This window comes from Schistocerca nitens, chromosome 6 (assembly GCF_023898315.1).
Source record: "Schistocerca nitens isolate TAMUIC-IGC-003100 chromosome 6, iqSchNite1.1, whole genome shotgun sequence".
In the NCBI taxonomy this organism is placed as follows: Eukaryota; Metazoa; Arthropoda; class Insecta; order Orthoptera; family Acrididae; genus Schistocerca; species Schistocerca nitens.
Window position 1 is genome coordinate 662,481,864 of NC_064619.1, and position 20,274 is coordinate 662,502,137.

General features: G+C 45.1%; 1 protein-coding gene across 1 annotated transcript in view; it reads right to left on the reverse strand.

Moving 5' to 3' along the window:
• The window catches only part of LOC126262870 (ATPase ASNA1 homolog), a 91,154-nt gene that overhangs the window by 10,330 nt on the left and 60,550 nt on the right, over positions 1–20,274 (reverse strand). The window contains exons 4-5 of the mRNA XM_049959736.1: positions 19,893–20,043; positions 407–514 (exon numbers count right to left, since the gene is read on the reverse strand). Coding sequence (XP_049815693.1) covers positions 407–514; positions 19,893–20,043 — 259 coding nt within the window. The remainder of the gene's footprint in view (positions 1–406; positions 515–19,892; positions 20,044–20,274) is intronic.

Genomic DNA, 20,274 nt, shown 5'->3' on the forward strand with positions numbered 1-20,274 from the left:
TGTGTGCAGTCAGTGTCAAATTTTTGTACAATACATTTACCTTCCACACACCTAAATGGTGGGGTGAGTATGTAAGGGCTAGATTCATTTTTCTTTAATTTATGGAGGCCATCACACCTTTTCAGTAAAATGCATTTCAAACTTCCATTAAAATTTGGCACCGTTCCTTTTTTCTTCTCATACTCATAAGGGAACTTTTACACTAACTCTGTACTGCCAATAATATGTCAGCTTATTGGTTTTGTGTTAATTGCATCCAAAACAACTTAATCCACAGCAATAATCAATTTTAAATGACAAAAAAAATTTACCATTTTGCAACTTTATTATAAATTATCAAAGTTTTCTAATTCCATTAATGTAAATTATGGTTAATGATACAAGCTAAAATGTGAGAGGTACTTACAGGATCTCTGAACTGCTCATTCACTTGACGGATGATTGCCAGCATTTCCTCCAGTTTCCCAGAAAACGAATCTGCATTGAAGTCAGACAAACCAAGGAGTGCACCAACCTATATGTATCATTAAGTGGCTATATATGTATACATATTCACAATAACAGAATGTGTTATGTAACTGATAAAGAAACTCAATATAGCATGACGATAAGCATGTGGGGGAAGCACAAAAGAAAGAACACCAAAAGAATATGACGTGTCTAGGAAGCTTAATGAATCTTTAAAATGACATCTCTAATACTTTATATTGAATGTTTATTTAGTCCTGTCTAAGTTACCATCCCCCAGTAATTTATACTGTGGAAACAACTATGTTTAATAATACAGTTTTATCTGCAAAATATGGAAAACATCTGTTCAGTCCTAATTTTGAAAACAGTTTGGATTAAGTATACATTCTTATTTCCTCTTTTCAAACGCAATGATTGGCCAACAGATTTATACAGATACTAGTCTACTCATAAATCTACAACTGAGTATGTAACTGGAATCAGAACAATTACAGTTGCAAGTCAATTTATCTCAGCTTACGAACTACAGACTTCAGCTTGAGAATTGCAAAATTTCTAGTTTAACCTTCAGCCAAGTGGTTTATCTTAATTACCTCACTATAAGGCAACCTTGAATAAAAGATGATCCACTATTTGAAAATGGTTCTTGTGAATTTTGTTATTTGGACAAATATTAGCTAATGAAGATTACAAACTGTTTTACTGATATAAAGATCTTCCAAAAAACTAACATTACTTACTGTAACTTACACCATTTATTGATTGTCCACATTTTTGTACTGTAAGAAGAAATAAACAAAAAGAAATAGTTTACTTGTATTTTACCTTCAAAACCTCTGTTTTGCTTACTTTCTAAGGCAGTAACTAGTGTTATTATACAAGGGACATTTCAAGACTGGCTGGCTGGCTCTGAGCACTATGGGACTCAACTGCTGCGGTTATCAGTCCCCTAGAACTTAGAACTACTTAAACCTAACTAACCCAAGGACATCACACACATCCATGCTCGAGGCAGGATTCGAACCTGCGACCGTAGCAGGACATTTCAAGAATTAGAGAGACAAACTGATGTATTAATGAAACATTTTGGGAAAGTTCCGTACTTTCAAGACATTAGATTGGCAACAATGAGAAGAGACACGCTGACAGATAAAAATTGTTTTCTTTCTAACCTCAATATTGCATGTAATAATGGCATGTTCACTTGAAGTTTCCACATTTGTTGAACAATGTTTAGTGACCTGTTTTTTTGCTTTCTGAAGATGAAAAGCCACCTAAAATCTTTTCTAGAATAATTTTACAGTATTCTAAAAGTAGTATGAAATGCAAACCTTTTCATAAGTGAATATTACAGAGTTTAAAGATGGTCAAACGTCAGTGATAGAGCAATATCCTGGCTGGCCAATTGATGTGTCAGCTCCTTTGCTCGACATCTGCATTGACAACAGTATTCATGAAGACCAACATATTACAGTTGAACATATAGCAAAAACAGCTGCAGCAAGTGTTAGTAGAGTTTCTAATGATTTTAAGTATGTACAGATTGGTTGTTGGTTGGTTGGTTTAGAGACGGAAGGAGGGACCAAACTATGAGGTCATCGGTCCCTTGTTCCTAATAAAACAATGCCACAAGTGTGATAATAAAATGGACGAAACATATAAAACAAAACGGAAAGAGAGGAAAAGCCACAAGAACGAAGGGACGGCAACGAACACTCAAAGGAACAAAAGAGGACAAGAAAACAACAGAGAGACGCTAGAAACAGAAGAGAATGAAACATGGAAGCAGATTACAGTAGCTGGTCAACCACGAGAATAAAAAGCAAAAGCCAGCCACTCTGCAATACATTAAAACCTCCACCCTAAGAGCACTAGGGTGGAGGGCACAGAGGGACAAAGGACATGCATTAAAACCTACATAGAAGTATGAAACCCGCTCTCACGGATAAAACGTAAAACTAAAGCTGCTGTGGAGGCATTGTCACCCAACACCGAAGGCAGGGTGCTGGGAAAGTTAAAAGTCTGCTGCAGAGCGGCTAAAAGTGGGCAGTCCATCAAGAGGTGGATGACTGTCATTTGGGATAAGACAGAACATGAAACATGACTTTGCGGCTGAAAACTGGAAGCCATGGGCTAGACCCCGTGACTGCGCTTTGTGGATGGCTCCCTGGAGCTGCCGCTCAGCAACAACAGTACTGGAGTAGCAGTACAAAATGCAGAAGTCGTCTGCATACAGAGAATGTGAGAGGGAGGGCCTGAAGCTGCTGATAGACCGTTAATGGCCACTAAAAATAGAGACGCTCAATAAAGAGCCCTGCAGGACTTCATTCTCCTGGATATGGATGGAACTATGGGAGTCACCAACTTGGACACAGAAAGTACGGAGCAACAGGAAGTTTTGGATAAAAATCGGGAGTAGTCCCCGGAGACCCCACTCATACAATGTGGCAAGGGTATGATGTCACCAAGTCGTGTTGCATGCTTTACGTAAGTCAAAAAGACGGCAATCAGGTGTTGCCATCTGGAAAAGGCTGTTCGGATGGCAGACTCGATGGACACAAGATTATCAGTGGTAGAGCGACCCTGGTGGAAGCCGCCCTGACATGGAGCCAGCAAGCCACGTGACTCCAGGACCCACCCCATCTGCCGACATACCATATGTTCCAGCCACTTACAAAGAACGTTGGTGAGGCTGATGGGCCAATAGCTATCCACAACAAGTGGGTTTTTACCAGGTTTGAGCACCGGAATGATGGTGCTCTCCCACCATGGCGATGGAAAGACGCCATCGCACCAGATCCGGTTGAAGATGACGAGAAGATGTCACTTGCAGTCAGATGATAGATGTTTAATTATCTGGCTGTGGATGCAATCAGGCCCAGGAGCTGTGTCGGAGCAATGTGCAAGGGCACTGACGAGCTCCCACTCTGTAAATGGGGCATTATAGGATTTACTGCAGCATGTAGTGAATGCGAGGACGTTCCCTTCCAGCTGCTGTTTGAGTGTGCGAAAGGCTGGGGGGGGGGGGGGGGGGGGGTGGGTTGCAATTCTCTGATGCAGAGGCTCAAGCAAAGTGCTCGGCAATCGCGATTGCATCGGTACATAACTCATCATTTACGGTAGCACCGGGGACAGCTGCTGCGGCCTGGTACCCGAAAAGATGTTTGATCTTTGCCCAGACTTGGGAAGGTGATGTGTGACACCCAATGGTGGAGATGTATCTCTCCCAACACTCCTCCTTCCATTGTTTGATATGGTAGCAAACACAGGCACAAAGCCGTTTAAAGGCTATGTGGTGCTCCAGGGAAGCGTGCTGCTTATGCCGCTGCAGAGCTCGCGGGCACTCCTTAATTGCTTCAGTGACTTCCGGCAACCACCAAGGGACTGCCTTACGTCTCGGGCACCCTAAAGAGCGAGGGATCACGTTTTCTGCCGCAGAAACAATTGTGCTAGTCACCTGTTCAACCATCACATCAATGTTACTGTGTGGGGGAGATTCAGCGGTGACAGCAGAGGTGAAAGCTCCCCAGTCCGCCTTGTTCAAAGCCCATCTGGGCAGGTGTCCGTGTGCCACCTGACACTGGGCCAGTGACAGGAAGATGGGGAAGTGGTCACTACCACACAAGTCATCATGTGATCTCCAGTGGATAGATGGGAGAAATCCTAGGCCGCAAATTGATAAATCAATGGCCGAGTAACTACCACAAGCCACACCGAAATGTGTGGCAGCCCCAGTATTTAAGAGGCAGAGGTCGAATTGCGACAGTCAAGTTTTGACACCTCTGCCTCGGCCAGTAAGCATGGTACCACCCCACAAGGTGTTATGGGCATTAAAATCTCCCAGAAGTAGGAAAGGTTTAGGGAGTTGATCAATCAGTGCAGCTAATGCATTCAGGGGTACTGCACCATCTGGAGGAAGATATACATTGCAGACAGTTATTTCCTGTGTCATCCTTATTCTGACAGCCACAGCTTCAAGAGGGGTTTGAAGGGGCACATGTTCATTACAGACCGAGTTTAGGACATAAATGCAAACTCTATCTGACACTCGATTATAGTCACTACGGTTCCTGTAATATCCCTTATAGCCACGGAGGGCAGGGGTCTGAATTGCTGGGAACCAGGTTCCCTGGAAGGCATTGCAGATAGCAGGTGTAAAGTTGCCGTAGCTCAGCCAGGCGGTGGAAAAAACCGCCACAGTTCCACCACTGCAGGATGACATCGTGAGACTTGGAAGGCATGGAACATTCAATGAGGCAGTTTACACCTCAGAGTCACCTGCTGCCACCGATTTATTGCCTGAGCAGTCTATATCCATTATGTCTGAGGGTCTGGCGAGATCTAGGTCCTCAGCAGACGCCAAAATCTCCACCCCATCCTCAGACACACAGCTTGTAGGTAGTGGTGGTGTGTGTTCCACCACAATTTCCTTGTTTTTTTTTTTTTTTTTTTATGCTTGCTGCTCCTTGGGTTTCCCTGGCTGGGAGGACTTCACTGACTCAGTGTCCGGGACTGAGGATGTGCGCGAAACCCTACAACCAGCTGCTTTTGGGCTCTTCAGCCACTGGCAGTTGTCATCTTTCCCACTAGAAGAAACCTGGGAAGGGAGTGACCCAAGGGACCCATACCTAGCAAGAGAAGCCGAAGAAGACTTTCGTTTCTTCAGTTTATAAGTGGGGACAGACGTCACCGATGGTTGGGGGGAGGGGGGGTGTTGCTCCCAAAGTAGGTGGTGCAGGATCAACAGGGAGGGAAATGCCCCCCCCCCCCACCATCAAGAGGGAGGTGTAGTCTTCCGGCTCAGAGGTGACCTGGGTTGACGGAGCTGATGGTGCCAGGACTGTTGTAGCGGCGGCATAAAACAATGTCAAACGCACTGGATGCAGGCGTTCAAATTTTCTCTTAGACTCAGTGTGGGTCAGCCTGTCCAGGGTCTTGTACTCCATGATTTTCCTTTCTTTCTGGAGAATCCTGCAGTCAGGCGAGCAAGGCAAATGGTGCTCTCCGCAACTGACACAGATGGGAGACAGGGCACATGGGGTATTGGCATGTGATGGACATCCGCAATCTCAACATGTGACACTGGACGTACAGCGATAAGACATATGGCCAAACTTCCAGCACTTAAAGCACTGCATCGGGGGAGGGATATAGGGCTTTACATTGCACCAGTAGACCATCACCTTGACCTCGGGCAGTGAATCACCCTCAAAAGCCAAGATGAAGGCACCGGTGGCAACCTGATTATTCTTCGGGCCCCAGTGGACACGCAGGATGAAATGTACACCTCGCGTGTCTTCCACCCTGATGCCACGCACTCCAAACAGGGGCCCTCCCATGGACACCACCCAGCTGCAGCAAAGGCCACCTGGCAGGATGGCCATTGCCAGGAGTCCCAATGCTCCAGGGGGATGGGCATCCACCCCTTGGTGTATAAGGAAATCAGCACTAATATTTGCTAAGGATAATTTTACTGTGCTTTGAGTCATTTCATGACTGCTAGTCTACAATCTAGATACTAGATATGGGCCCATTTGCAAAAGTTCTGCAGTTCTTAGTTTTGAGAGTTAAATGATGTTGCAGGAAGCAGGGAAAAGAATGTCCGTCCTTGCACGTATCACCACTGTAAATGGGTGGAACATAAACGAAGCAACTTTTGGAAGGTTTCCACTACCAGCATTCACAAAATTCCTTTCTATTGTTACTTAAAAATTGTAAATGCATTTTCCATCACTAAATAGCTAAACTGTTTGCAGAAAAGTATGCAAGAATCTAGTAACTTTGGTTAACATTCCTATAACACATGCATAGCTTTGCCTTGCTTCTAATCTGTGACATCACCAGAGCTTCAGCCAGTAACGCAGCCTTTTTTATCATGTGAGCAAATCTTTATACTTAATGATTTTTAAGCTTTAATCACATGAACAATATATTTTGTAGGAATATTGGCCGTAAATGCTATCTGATTATAACAATCCCTCAGAATAATAATAATAATAACCATATTTTTAACATAGGAAAACAGCCTATTATTACTAACACTCTGTTGTCTTTTGATATCAGAACCTTAGCTTCCCTGGGAAGGTGTTACCTGAAAGAATCCAGCACCACCATTCCCCTCCTGTTAATCAAGTAGACTAGTGTTCTGCTCCAAACAACCATCAACCAATTTGAGGTTTCTTTTTTGGTATGGTCCCCTGTGAATAACCACATAGTGGGGCAGCTGATCTTCATCATCTACCAGAGCACCCATCATTACTGATCTTCTGGCCTTTTCATTGCCAGAACATCTTATAACAACAATATATCATTCTACATCATGCCAAAATAAAGAAGTGTGTGCTTATTGTTCCCTTAGGCTGATTCCATAATGTTGAAGTGCCAGTAGTTCTTCATTCTGTGAAGTGAGAACTCACTGAGCTGTATTTGGTCTTTACTGAAATGAAGCCCCACTCACTCTACCATTCTCATACAGCAGCCTATACTAATTTTGAATTCCATGCTGCCTGCTGTTGCAATCTTCCTGTCTCCACCACTTTCAGTCTGGAAATTTGAAGTAAGCACGAAGCCTTCACGGTGTTTCTCACGTACGTGGCATTAACTACTGCTTCAATTATGAATCCTTTCCTGGTTCAGTCTCCTGAAAGTTAGGAATTTACAACTGGTGTTCTTTAAGTTATTCTTCACCTAAGAACTTTCACTTCTTTCACAGTAATTTTTCTTCTTGTTTGTACTGTGATTAACTTAAAATTGGCATTATATTGGAAAACTTAACAATAAAAATCAAACTGTCTCTTTAATAGCATACTTAATTTGTTAATGTACATTTCAAACCACAGCTTTATCATCATCATGGTTTCAGTTAGTTATGATGTCAACACACCAGAAATGCATATCTGTAAATTTTGCTGATATCTGTGCAATGACACTGCAGTGAGAAAGCTTCCACAAGTTGTTAGAACGAGTATATAAACGTACACCATTTTCAATAACAACACTGATTAAGTTTTACTTCGAAACGTACATTGGCAAATTAAATATGTATTGAAAAAACAATATGCAGACTTTATTATTAATTTTTCCCTTCATTTCACCATGTCAGACTTGCCAAGAATAGTCATGATGACTACCATGACGAAAATAGCATTATATTGTCTGTATGAACTAATTATAAAACTTGAACACTTACATCCATGTACCCCAACAAAGACACAGTTCTCATTTCAGTCATTATTGATTGCTTCAATTTACTGTTATTACAGTGTTGACAATGAAAGCACAGTGAATACTATTGTTACTTTTACTCTCACAAAATTTGCATGCTAACATGAAAGTGATGGAAAATGCTACTAAATTCAGAATAAAAACAACAATATGTTGGTCTCTTGGCTCCCTGGTGTTGGAGCAGCACAAAATATGAACACATTGTGCCTGATTCAGCATTTGTTGCTAACCTTGGAAATATACCCTGAAGCAGTACAAGCCAAAATGACATTGTTGTACCCTGTATTTTGTTTCTTGTGTCACATTTAGACAAAAACAGTAAAAAGTTCAAAGTATCAATTGACATTTTTTATGCCTAGTCAATTGTCTGTAGCAACGTATACTATTGTTGAATATCTGCCCATTTGTACTACTCAATTCCAACTACATTACGATTCAGGAAAATGTCAGTTGTGTGGTAAAAGTTCACAAATGCACTTAATATGGTATGCATGGTTACTGTTGACAGCACGACTCAGTACGAAGCCTCCTCACTACTCCTCTCCCCATGCTTCTCCCAGTTTTTGTTCGAGCTGCTGCCTCCAGTCCCCTGCTCATATTTCTGAAATTGTTTGAACTTGTGCTTCATCACAATTACCAAACCTTCATCTGCAAATGTAAGCCAACTATGTTATGCTATAACATAATGTAAAAAAACATTGACTCAGCAACCAAGGCTTAATTTGTCAATGTAACTGCCCATATTTTTCGAATGACGAATTTGGGAAAAACTACTACTTACAGTCAGATAAATATTGCAGTTGATATTATATAACCTTCTATAAGTTCGCAGGCTTCTGAGGTCATTCTAAATATATGCCAATCTTTGGAGTGACTATGTCACACCATTTTTCCGTTCTATTTCTTCAACAATGCCAAGTTTTGACCCCCCTCCTGGGTTGGTCTTCAGATGTCCACAGGTCAGTGTCATGTTCCATTACATAAAGGCATTCTTCCATGCTTTTTCTGAAGAAGAGGAATTAAGGGATAAATATTTCTCAGGCTCTTATCGGTAGGCCATAGCTACTGGCTAGATACTAATAGCAGGCATTCCAGAGAGAAAACAGAAAGAAAGAGCGTGTTTAGTACTGCTTGCTTCCGGGCTGGACGGTAGATCAAATTGGTGTCTAAATACTTATTTGTGCTACGACACACCCAGCATGCCCTGTTCTCAGAGTACTGTTAGATCTGTAAATCATACATCTATGGATTTAACATTTACAGAAGGAAAGTATGGGAACACTGTAGTGACCTCCAAGTATGAGTATGAGAGGAAAAGAGATTATGTCAAATATTTCAGCAATCAAGACAGTGAATAATATGCTGTTAGGAATACAAACAATTCCCAGGAGGCCAATTTGGCAGCACAATAATAATTTTTCTTGTTTTTTTTTTCTGACTTTTTGGAAACATCCCTCCAGCCCCATCTTGTACTGACTCCTATCAATACCTTTCTAAAAATAACGGGCCACCCATAACACCCCACACTTCTTTAGAAAAAAAGTGGGAGAACATCCGTTTACATGTGAATGCATAACCAGCTTTCAACATTCTTGAGTCACTGGTAAACATCAGAACCCACCTTAGAAGACCCCAGTAGAAGGTTTTGAAAGAGTGCATTGTTGAAGTACCAAAAGAGGAAAATGATGGACCTAATCATCCAGAAGATATTACTTACACATAGCTTTCTCCTTTTATATTTTTTCATCCTGTACATGTGACGCTTTTCTGAAAGCGGTGATATTTGTATTCCATTTTAAACTGTATATCCCACTTCAGGGCATATTTCAGAAACTGCTAACCTGGTGCACTTTTCTGTCCAACAAAGTGATCATGTGAGGTGAATAGACAAAAAAAGTTCTCAAGGTATCAATCGACATTTTTTATGCCTAGTCTGATTCATGAATGAAGGCAGTTTATCCCAGTCAAGGCACAACAGAGTTCGCATTGTTGCTGGTTCTAAGCAACAAGTGTGGTATGCACATGCATGTGCTTTGCACTGAATGTTCACTGGCTGTCAGACAATGCATGACGCAGGTGCGCAGAACAAGCTTAAACTAACCCACAATCATTCATGACAGCATCTGTAGGATCCTATAGCACTCTTACCATGCAATAGAAAGAAACCAGTGCATGAAGAAAGTACAACAGCACTAAAATATGCTTGGGCTCTAAAAGATCTGGTTTCCAGTAAGAATTAGAAAATGGAACTGCAATAGCCTGCAATCATTCTTTGACAGTTCTATTTTTTTTTTTCTCAGATTACTTTATTACCTTCAGACAAAATTAAGTAGCAGTGAGTGAAAGCTATAAAGAGTACTTAAAATGTAATTCACATCATTATATAAATTACATTAAGACATAATGCCTGTTGGCTTCTGGCTTTGATTCTTCTCTTGACATTTGTTTAGTGACTTTTCTGATGTTCCACCAGCATAAATGGCTGGCATTGTTAAAATTTCACACTCCATTGCTCATGATGGACTGGCAATAAGCTTACGACCACAGATCATAAGTACCTATTGTGTCAACATCTGAGGGCTTTTCCCTGGTCATTACTGCTGTGTTCTCTCCTTGCTACCTGCAATGTTAGTTCACTGCAGTACAGGAACCCATGCTCCATTTAGCTTGAGGCATTCCTCTTTTTTGTTTAAGCTTTCATAATTTTTGTGGATTTCTATGGCTTCCCTGAACGAGCAGGCACGACAGCTCTTCTCCACCATGAGCAGTTCCATCCTGGTGAGTTTTATTATACTGTCAGCCTCACACAGCACAGGCTTCACCATAGCCAATTTCTCGATATGTCGCAACCCACAGTACCATTTATGTTCTGTGATCCTGGTTTATATGGATTTGTGGATTCGTCTTTCCCACATACACTCTTCCAAATGTACAGAGTATGCAGTATATTCCTGACATTGCAATTGGTCCTTGGGCCCTTTTGTCTTTTGTTGATCTGAGACACACTTTCATATTTGGTTTGTATATAGTCCATACACTTTCTTTGAGCAATATGAAGTCAGAAAATGTCAAACACACACTGGCTGAAGAACCCGAGACCGAAGCCAATAGGCAATATGTCAATAAGTGGCCACAAAAGCCACAACGATTTTGTACATTAAACTATGTTCAACATTTGCTGCTGTTCATTTAAAATCTTGCCCATAATGGAGAAACTGACAAAGCTGACAGTAATGTGAAGCAGATTTTCTTCCACAGCTTTGGAATGAAAGGTTCTTCACGGTAGAGGGAAGCACAAAAAATACCATGAAATTGGCCTATTTGACAAGTTGTGTATCTGTCTATCAATGACTCAGAATAACTATCTGGTGAGTTGGTACCTTCACTCCTAAAATTATTTACTGACATGCATAAAGAAATTATCACAAACACATGGTGTACTCAAAAAGTAAGGGGCATTTTCTTTTATTTAAATGTTGGCAGCATAGGTCAAAGTTGCCCAAATGCTGTTCTATCTATTGCTCATCTATAAAACCATGAAGTCATTTGTTTTAATTCAGTAGTCATTTGACTATGGGTAACTGAAATGGCACCTTTTACAAAAATTCCTCCTGATACTTGTGAAATCCTTGCTGTAACTGTATTTTCATGTGCAAATGGATTTTCAGCTGCTTGAAACCATCAACAGTTGTGGCTATAGTTAAATTCTTTTATCTTGGCGGTTTGCGCATGCCCGCCCAGACGCGGGAGATTGCTGCGTTGCCAGTTGTACGTGCCAAGAGAAGCAGCGCCATAGTATAGTTCGCAAACTTACATTTAGGGGGGAGTGTGCAGTTTATGAAGTAAAGCCACCATGGCCGCATTAACCCTTTCGCTGCTACAGAGACGTGCTCCCCGCATTCCGCAATGTGCGCGCGATTTTGTCATCATTGCATTGCTCGCCTGTGCAGACACATGGTGTTTCAACTGCTTTGACACACTTTATCATTCGACTTCATAAAAACTATTTGGCCCAAAAATTTGATTTTTACACATCTTCTTGACTGATCCCTTCCCCCCATAAATGACTTAATTTTTGTTTCAATGTTCAACGCAGTTATTGTGCAGCATTAGATGTAGTAAACCACTGCATGAAATTTTGAAGAGTTTGCAGAGGTAAAAGCCCATAGCGTATACTTTCCATATGGTCGATTTTAGTTGCCACTAAAAATTTCAAAAAATTACATTCAAACGAATAAAATTCATGAAGTAAGACACTTCAATATTGTTTTTAAATAAAGAAAATATTAAGCACCAAACACGGTTTGAACTCAGAACCTTTGGCTTAGCAGTCGTACACTTTCACCATTACGCTAATGCAGCTCGTCATTCAATGCATCTCCCGGAGGACTTTAAAATATCACACAAAATACCGACAAACACTGTTGGTATGACTATGAATTACGTTTCGTCGAAGTACAATAGGAAATAACAATTACCGCTGTTCTTTATTGCGAAAAAGCAGTTAGTGAGAATGATACAAACACTTTTCCTTGCTATCGCCTGAATCAGGAGGCTTATTGCTTGTTTGGTTTAATTAATTAATAGAATATGAAGCAATTGGTACAAAGAATGCTTTTTCCAAACTTTCTATAAAAGAAAGTCTGCTATCATGACATTGCTTTTGTTCAATTACTTTATTTATGACAATGTTTCTAAAACTGAAGACACTCGTCCATGCTCTGCACTGCAGTCAAGCTCTGGCAACGTCGTTCTCTGTTCATTGGCTGACTGTGTTTTGTGACGTCAGATGCGCAGAACGAACCTAAACTCGGCCGCTGTCATAAATGATGCACACTTTAGTTTATGAGCCTACACCAATGATTGAAGAATACATTAGACAATGGTATCAAGACTTCAAAAGTTGCCGTACATATGTGTGCAATGGGGAGTGGTGTGGTAGGCCCAGTACCCAAACCAATGAAATCGTGGTTGGTTGGTTGGTTTGGGGGATTAAAGGGACCAGACTGCGACGGTCATCGGTCCCTCTTTCCAAAAAATTAAAACCACCCAAAGAGAAGAAAAACGAACAGCAGGAAAAACGTCAGACGACACAGGACAAGAAATACTCTTACAGAGCTCAGACAAGACAAATTAAAATCACACAGAGTGTGATGGTGGTTGGCCGACCATAGAGATAAAAAGGAAAAGCCAACCACCGAGAACACATTAAAAACTCAGCGTAAAATCGTAGGCCAATGGCCAGAATCAACACAAAAGAACAGAACAAACACTCAGAGTAAACGATAAAAACCCCCTGCCCGAATAAAACGTAAAACTAAGCCAGCCATAACAGGGTCATCGGATAAAAGGGCAGGGAGCGTATCAGGCAGCGCAAATGTCTGCCTGACCACAGCTAAAAGGGGGCAGGCCAACAAAATGTGGGCCACTGTCAAAGCCGCCCCGCAGCGACATACAGGAGGGTCCTCCCGGCGCAGTAAATAACTGTGTGTCAGCCGGGAGTGGCCAATGCGGAGCCGACAAAGGACGACTGAGTCCCTGCGGTTGGCTCGCATGGATGACCGCCACACAGTCGTCGTCTCCTTAATGGCACGGAGTTTATTGTGCGTGATCCGATCGTGCCATTCAGCGTCCCAAATCGCAAAAACTTTTCGGCAGAGGACTGCCCGCAAATCAGTCTCTGGGAGGCCAACATCCAGAGACGGTTGTCTCGTGGCCTCCTTCGCCAGGCGGTCAGCATGTTCATTGCCCGGGATACCGACATGACCGGGGGTCCACACAAAGACCACAGAGCGGCCGCAACGCGCAAGAGTATGCAGGGACTCATGGATAGCCATCACCAGACGAGAACGAGGAAAACACTGGTCGAGAGCTCGTAAACCGCTCAGGGAATCGCTACAGATAACGAAGGACTCACCTGAGCAGGAGCGGATATACTCTAGGGCACGAAAGATGGCGACCAGCTCAGCAGTGTAAACGCTGCAGCCATCCGGCAAGGAACGTTGTTCGGAATGGGCCCCTAGAGTTAGCGCATACCCGACACGACCAGCAACCATCGAACCGTCGGTGTAAACAATTCCAGAGCCCTGATACGTGGCCAGGATGGAAAAAAAGCGGCAGCGGAAGGCCTCTGGAGGGACCGAGTCCTTCGAGCCCTGTGCCAAGTCGAGCCGAAGGCAAGGGCGAGGAACACACCACGGGGGTGTACGCAGAGGCGCCCGGAAAGGAGGTGGAACAGGGAAAAACCCAAGCCCGCAGAGAAGCTCTTTGACGCGGACCGCTATTGTACAACCAGAGCGGGGCCGACGTTCTGGCAGACGGACGACCGATGGCGGGAACAGGAGACGATAGTTAGGATGCCCGGGCGAGCTGAGAACATGGGCAGTATAAGCGGCCAGCAAACGTTGGCGTCGGAACCGCAGTGGAGGTACACCTGCCTCCACTAGTATGCTGTCCACAGGGCTGGTGCGGAAAGCACCACTGGCAAGGCGTAGCCCGCTGTGGAGAATTGGGTCCAGCACCCGTAACGCAGATGGGGATGCTGAGCCATAAGCCAGGCTCCCATAATCCAGGCGGGACTGGATGAACGCCTGGTAGAGCCGTAACAGGGTAGAGCGGTCGGCACCCCAGCGGGTGTGGCTCAAACATCGCAGAGCATTGAGATGCCGCCAACACGCCTGTTTGAGCTGCCGGATATGAGGCAGCCAAGTCAACCGGGCATCGAAAACCACCCCCAAAAACCTGTGGGTCTCCACCACAGCAAGCAGTTCGTCGGCAAGATAAAGCCGCGGCTCAGGATGGACTGTTCGGCGCCGGCAGAAATGCATAACGCGGGTCTTGGCTGCCGAAAACTGAAACCCATGCGCTACAGCCCAAGACTGCGCCTTGCGGATAGCGCCCTGTAGCTGACGTTCAACAGCTGCAATGCCAGTAGAGCTGTAGTAAAGGCAAAAGTCGTCAGCATACAGGGAAGCGGAGACAGAAGTTCCCACGGCCGCAGCAAGCCCGTTAATGGCTATTAAAAACAGACAGACACTTAAAACAGAACCCTGTGGCACACCGTTCTCCTGGACGTGGGAGGAACTATACGAGGCCGCGACTTGCACGCGGAAGGTACGACACGACAGAAAATTGCAGATAAAAATCGGCAGAGGACCACGAAGACCCCATCCATGAAGCGTAGAAAGGATGTGATGATGCCATGTCGTATCGTACGCCTTCCGCATGTCGAAAAAGACAGCGACCAGGTGCTGACGGCGGGCAAAGGCAGCACTGATGGCCGACTCCAGGCTCACCAGATTGTCGGTGGCGGAGCGGCCTTTACGGAACCCACCCTGAGACGGAGCCAGAAGGCCCCGAGACTCCAGTACCCAATTCAAGCGCCGGCTCACCAACCGTTCAAGCAACTTGCAAAGAACATTGGTGAGGCTAATGGGACGGTAGCTGTCCACCTCCAGAGGGTTCTTTCCAGGTTTCAAAACGGGGATGACGATGCCTTCCCGCCATTGCGACGGAAACTCCCCCTCGACCCAAAGACGGTTGTAAAGATCGAGAAGGCGCCGCTGGCAGTCCACTGAAAGGTGTTTCAGCATCTGACAGTGGATGCCATCTGGCCCAGGAGCGGTATCAGGGCAAGCAGCTAGGGCACTGCGAAATTCCCACTCACTAAATGGAGCATTGTATGATTCTAGGTGGTTGGTGCGAAACGAAAGGCTCCGACGTTCCATCCGCTCTTTAATGGAGCGGAAGGCCTGGGGGTAATTCGCAGAAACGGAACTCATAGCAAAATGCTCTGCTAAGCGATTTGCAATGACGTCGGAGTCAGTACAAACTGCTCAATTCAGTGAGAGCGCAGGGACGCTGACAGGTGGCCGATAGCCGTAGACGCGTCGAATCTTGGCCCAGACCTGCGATGGAGTGACATGGAGGCCAATGGTGGACACATACCGCTCCCAGCACTCCTTCTTGCCTTGGCGGATAAGGAGGCGGGCCCGCGCACGCAGCCGTTTGAAGGCGATAAGGTGGTCTATGGAGGGATGTCGCTTGTGACGCTGGAGCGCCCGCCGGCGATCTTTAATCGCTTCAGCGATCTCAGGCGACCACCAAGGCACAGCCTTCCGCCGAGGGGACCCAGAAGAACGGGGAACGGCAGATTCGGCGGCAGTAACGATGCCGGTGGTGACCGATTGAACCACCGCATCAATGTCATCAGTAGAGAGAGGCTCAAAAGCGGCAGTGGAGGAGAACAAGTCCCAGTCAGCCTTATTCATAGCCCATCTGCTAGGGCGCCCAGAAGAGTGGCGCTGTGGTAGTGACAAAAAGATCGGAAAGTGGTCACTACCACACAGGTCGTCATGCACACTCCATTGGACAGACGGTAAGAGGCTATGGCTACAGAGTGAAAGGTCAATGGCGGAGTAGGTGCCATGCGCCACACTGAAGTGTGTGAAGGCACCATCATTTAACAGCGAGAGATCGAGCTGCAACAATAAATTCTCAACGATGGCACCTCGACCTGTTGCCACTGACCCACCCCACAGAGGGTTATTATGGGCGTTGAAGTCGCCCAATAGCAAGAAAGGTGGCGGCAATTGGGCGACCAGTGCAGCCAGGACATGCTGCGAGACATCACCATCCGGTGGAATGTAAAGACTGCAGACGGTAACAGCCTGTGGCGTCCACACCCGTACAGCGACAGCCTCTAAAGGCGTCTGGAGAGGGACAGACTCGCTGTGCAGAGTGTGAAGGACATATATGCAGACGCCACCAGACACCCTTTCATAAGCTGCTCGGTTCTTATAATAACCCCGATAGCCACGGAGGGCGGGGGTTCGCATTGCTGGAAACCAAGTTTCCTGGAGAGCAATGCAGAAGAAAGGGTGAAGGCTGATAAGTTGGCGGAGCTCAGCTAGATGGTGGAAGAAACCGCTGCAGTTCCACTGGAGGATGGTGTTGTCCATGGCTGGGAAAGGCGTGATGGGACTGGGAAGGCAGATTACGCCGCCGGGTCACCTGCTGCCTCCGATTGAGCACCCGCGCTAGTGCTATTCATGGCGTCTGAGGGACCGCTGAGATCGAGGTCCTCAGCGGACGCCAGAATCTCCACCTCGTCCTCCGAGGCGGAGCTTGTAGTAAGCGGTGGGACGGGTGCCACCGCAATGTTGGTATTCTTGGGGACTTTCTTCTGGTTCTGTTTCTGTTTCTCCCGTTGTGCCTTCGGTGGTTCAGGCTTGGAGGGCTTAGAGGGCTTCACAGGGTCAGTCTCAGGGACGGAGGACGACCGGGAGGCCCTACGACCAGGGGCTGGTGGTTGTTTGAGCCACTTGCCGGTGTCTGCTGTGCCGCTGGTCGGAACTTGCGAAGGGAGGTCCCCAAGGGATCCCTTCCTGGCAAGAGTAGCCGAAGAAGTCTTACGCTTCTCCGGCTGGGAAGGGGGAGCTGATGTCCCCGATGGTTGGGAGGGTGTTGCTCCTGGAGAAGATGGAGCAGGAGCAACAGGGTGTGAAGTGCCCCCCACAAGCAAGGGGGCTGGTGGATGCTGACCGATCTTAGAGCCGATTCGTGATGATGGGAGAACCGTCGTTGCAGCAGCGGCGTAGGTTGACGTCATTGCCACAGGATGGAGCCTCTCATATTTCCGTCTAGCCTCGGGGTAGGTCAGCCGGTCCAGGGTCTTATATTCCATTATCTTCCTTTCTTTCTGCAATATCCTACAGTCCGGCGAGCAGGGGGAATGGTGTTCTCCGCAGTTAACACAGATAGGAGGCGGGGCACATGGAGTATCGGGATGCGAAGGACGTCCACAATCCCGACACATGAGGCTGGAAGTACAACGAGATGACATGTGCCCGAACTTTCAGCATTTAAAACACCGCATCGGAGGAGGGATATATGGCTTCACATCACAACGGTAAACCATCACCTTGACCTTTTCGGGTAATACATCACCTTCGAAGGCCAAGATGAAGGCACCGGTGGCTACCTGATTATCCCTCGGACCCCGATGGACGCGCCGGACGAAGTGAACACCTCGTCGTTCGAGGGTGGCGCGTAATTCATCGTCGGACTGCAGAAGAAGATCCCTGTGGAATATAATACCCTGGACCATGTTGAGACTCTTACGCGGCGTGATGCTAACGGAAACATCCCCCAACTTGTCACAATTGAGCAACCTCCGTGACTGGGCAGAGGATGCCGTTTTGATGAGCACAGAACCAGAGCGCATCTTGGACAAGCCCTCCACCTCCCCGAACTTGTCCTCTAAATGCTCCACAAAAAACTGGAGCTTGGTCGACAGGAACGATTCTCCATCAACCCGCGTATACACGAGGTACCGGGGTGAATATTCTCCACTGCCTTCTTTAGCAAGACGTTCCTCCCATGGAGTAGCTAGGGAGGGAAACGATCTCTGATCACATTTTTTCCCGTTGAGGTTAGACCTCGATTGCTTAGAGACTGCTGGTGGAGGCCCACCAGCGATAGATGATGTACCACGCTTCATTGCGGGTCATCCGCCCTGATGCCACCTACTCCGACCAAGGGCCCTCCCCACGGGCGCCACCCAGCCGCAGCAATAGCCATCTGGCAGGACGGCCATTGCCGGGAGTCCTGATGCCCCAAGGAGATGGGCATCTACTCCTAGGCATACGTGGGGAGTTAACGGCGCAGGCATCAGTAGAGCGATCCCTGTGTTGTCAGGGGGCTACAACCAAGAGGGTACATGGCGGCCCCACCACAACGGACTGGCTACCGTGCTGGATGTTAGGTGACATGTGGTCCATGGTCGCCGTCAGTGCAGAAAAGGGCCCTGCACAGTGTTTGGCAGAAAGGGTACGCAAGAGCGTAGCCATGCCAAGCGATGGAGAGCGGGCAGGACTGCAATGCAACGACGAAGAAGATGGCGAAAGTTCTGAACACAACATGGACACAAGGCACCAAGTAAGGCGCCCTTCCCCAAGTGGCTCGCTCTTCGGAATAATTTAGAAAGATGGAGGTCAAACCCGAGAGGGGACCATCACATTAGGCCGAAACATTTGAGACTCCTTTTAGTCGCCTCTTACGACAGGCAGGAATACCGCGGGCCTATTCTTACCCCCGAACCCGCAGGGGGGAATGAAATCGTGGACCAAGTGGACCAAAAACTGATGGTTGGAGATATGGCTGATGAATTTCCTGATGTTGGAGACTCCACAATTTACACAACTGTCACAAAAAAGCTCGGATATCATAAATTGTGTGAAAAGATAAACTTCCTTCATAAGCAGACATGTTTCCACTCCGTTGTCCATACCAAGAATAAGATGCATCACTTTCATTGTGAACTTTTTGACCACTCTCCGTACAGTCAAAACTCCACACACAGCTCCTATATGTCTTCCTGTACCTGAAACAATGGTTTGATGATGACGAGGAACTCAAGACCACAGATGTAAGTTGTTTCCATTTTCCAGGTGGAGAAGTTTTATGCAAATGGTTTGAAAAATCTAGTAGATTAAAACTATGGAAAGAGCTTGGAAATGAACAGTGACTATGTGGAAAAGTGAAGTAAATCTCTGGGCAAAAAAAAACTGCTATCTAATACCCTTTTTAATGACTGAAAGGCCCTTTCTTTTTCAATATGCCTTGTACCTCCGTACCTTTACACACATCTGAAGAAGACGACAACAACAACAATGACGACAATAATAATTATGATGATAAAAATAAAAAGCATCAAAAAATGTGAAAAGAAGTGAATGTATGAACCATGATCTATTTGCAGTTGTGTAGCATGGAGACACACTGCACTGCAACCTACGTTTACTTGTATTTGCTTCAGATCTCTGACTTTGTAAATGGTGTAAATAAAGCAAGTTTTTAAAATGTTGCAATAAATTTTATCATTAGACAATGTTGCAAATTACAGAAAAAGATGGGATCTTTGATGGTCATTCTGCTAAAAAATATGCCTAGTATGATACTAAATGCTACCAATATTATTGAAAGCATTCATATACACCTGTAATTTCACACCAATGTCGAAAAAAGGAACTGACATACTATGTATTAATAAAAAAAAAAATAAAAAAAATAAAAAAAAAGAGCTGCTGTAGTGGATATATAATTTACATACATGTCTTAAACTTTTCTTTCTGTTGCAGTTCTTAAATTTTCTTACTTTGCTACTGCTAACAACACATTCTTTTAATTACACATACCTGGGAAACGAAAGGGCTAATTTTCATTTTCAATCGTATAATCTTGCCAAGTCCTTTTTCAACAACTTGAGGGAATGACAACAATCTAAGTGTGTGGCCAGTTGGTGCAGTGTCAAACACAACTGCAGAGAAGTTCATACCCTTCACAAGCCTGTGCAGAAAAATCTCCATTATTGAACTTTTACAATAAATAACCACTTAAATTAATACTTGTCATCAATCATGATTCAGTACTTTTAACAAGAAATAATATTCAGAATAATTACGCTAAATATTATCTGTTGTAACTACAGACTGTACAGACTGGCACTAGAGCAAAATAAAGATTTATATTGTAAATAAATTGCAGAACTCTAGGAGAGAAAGATAGGTTAATGACATT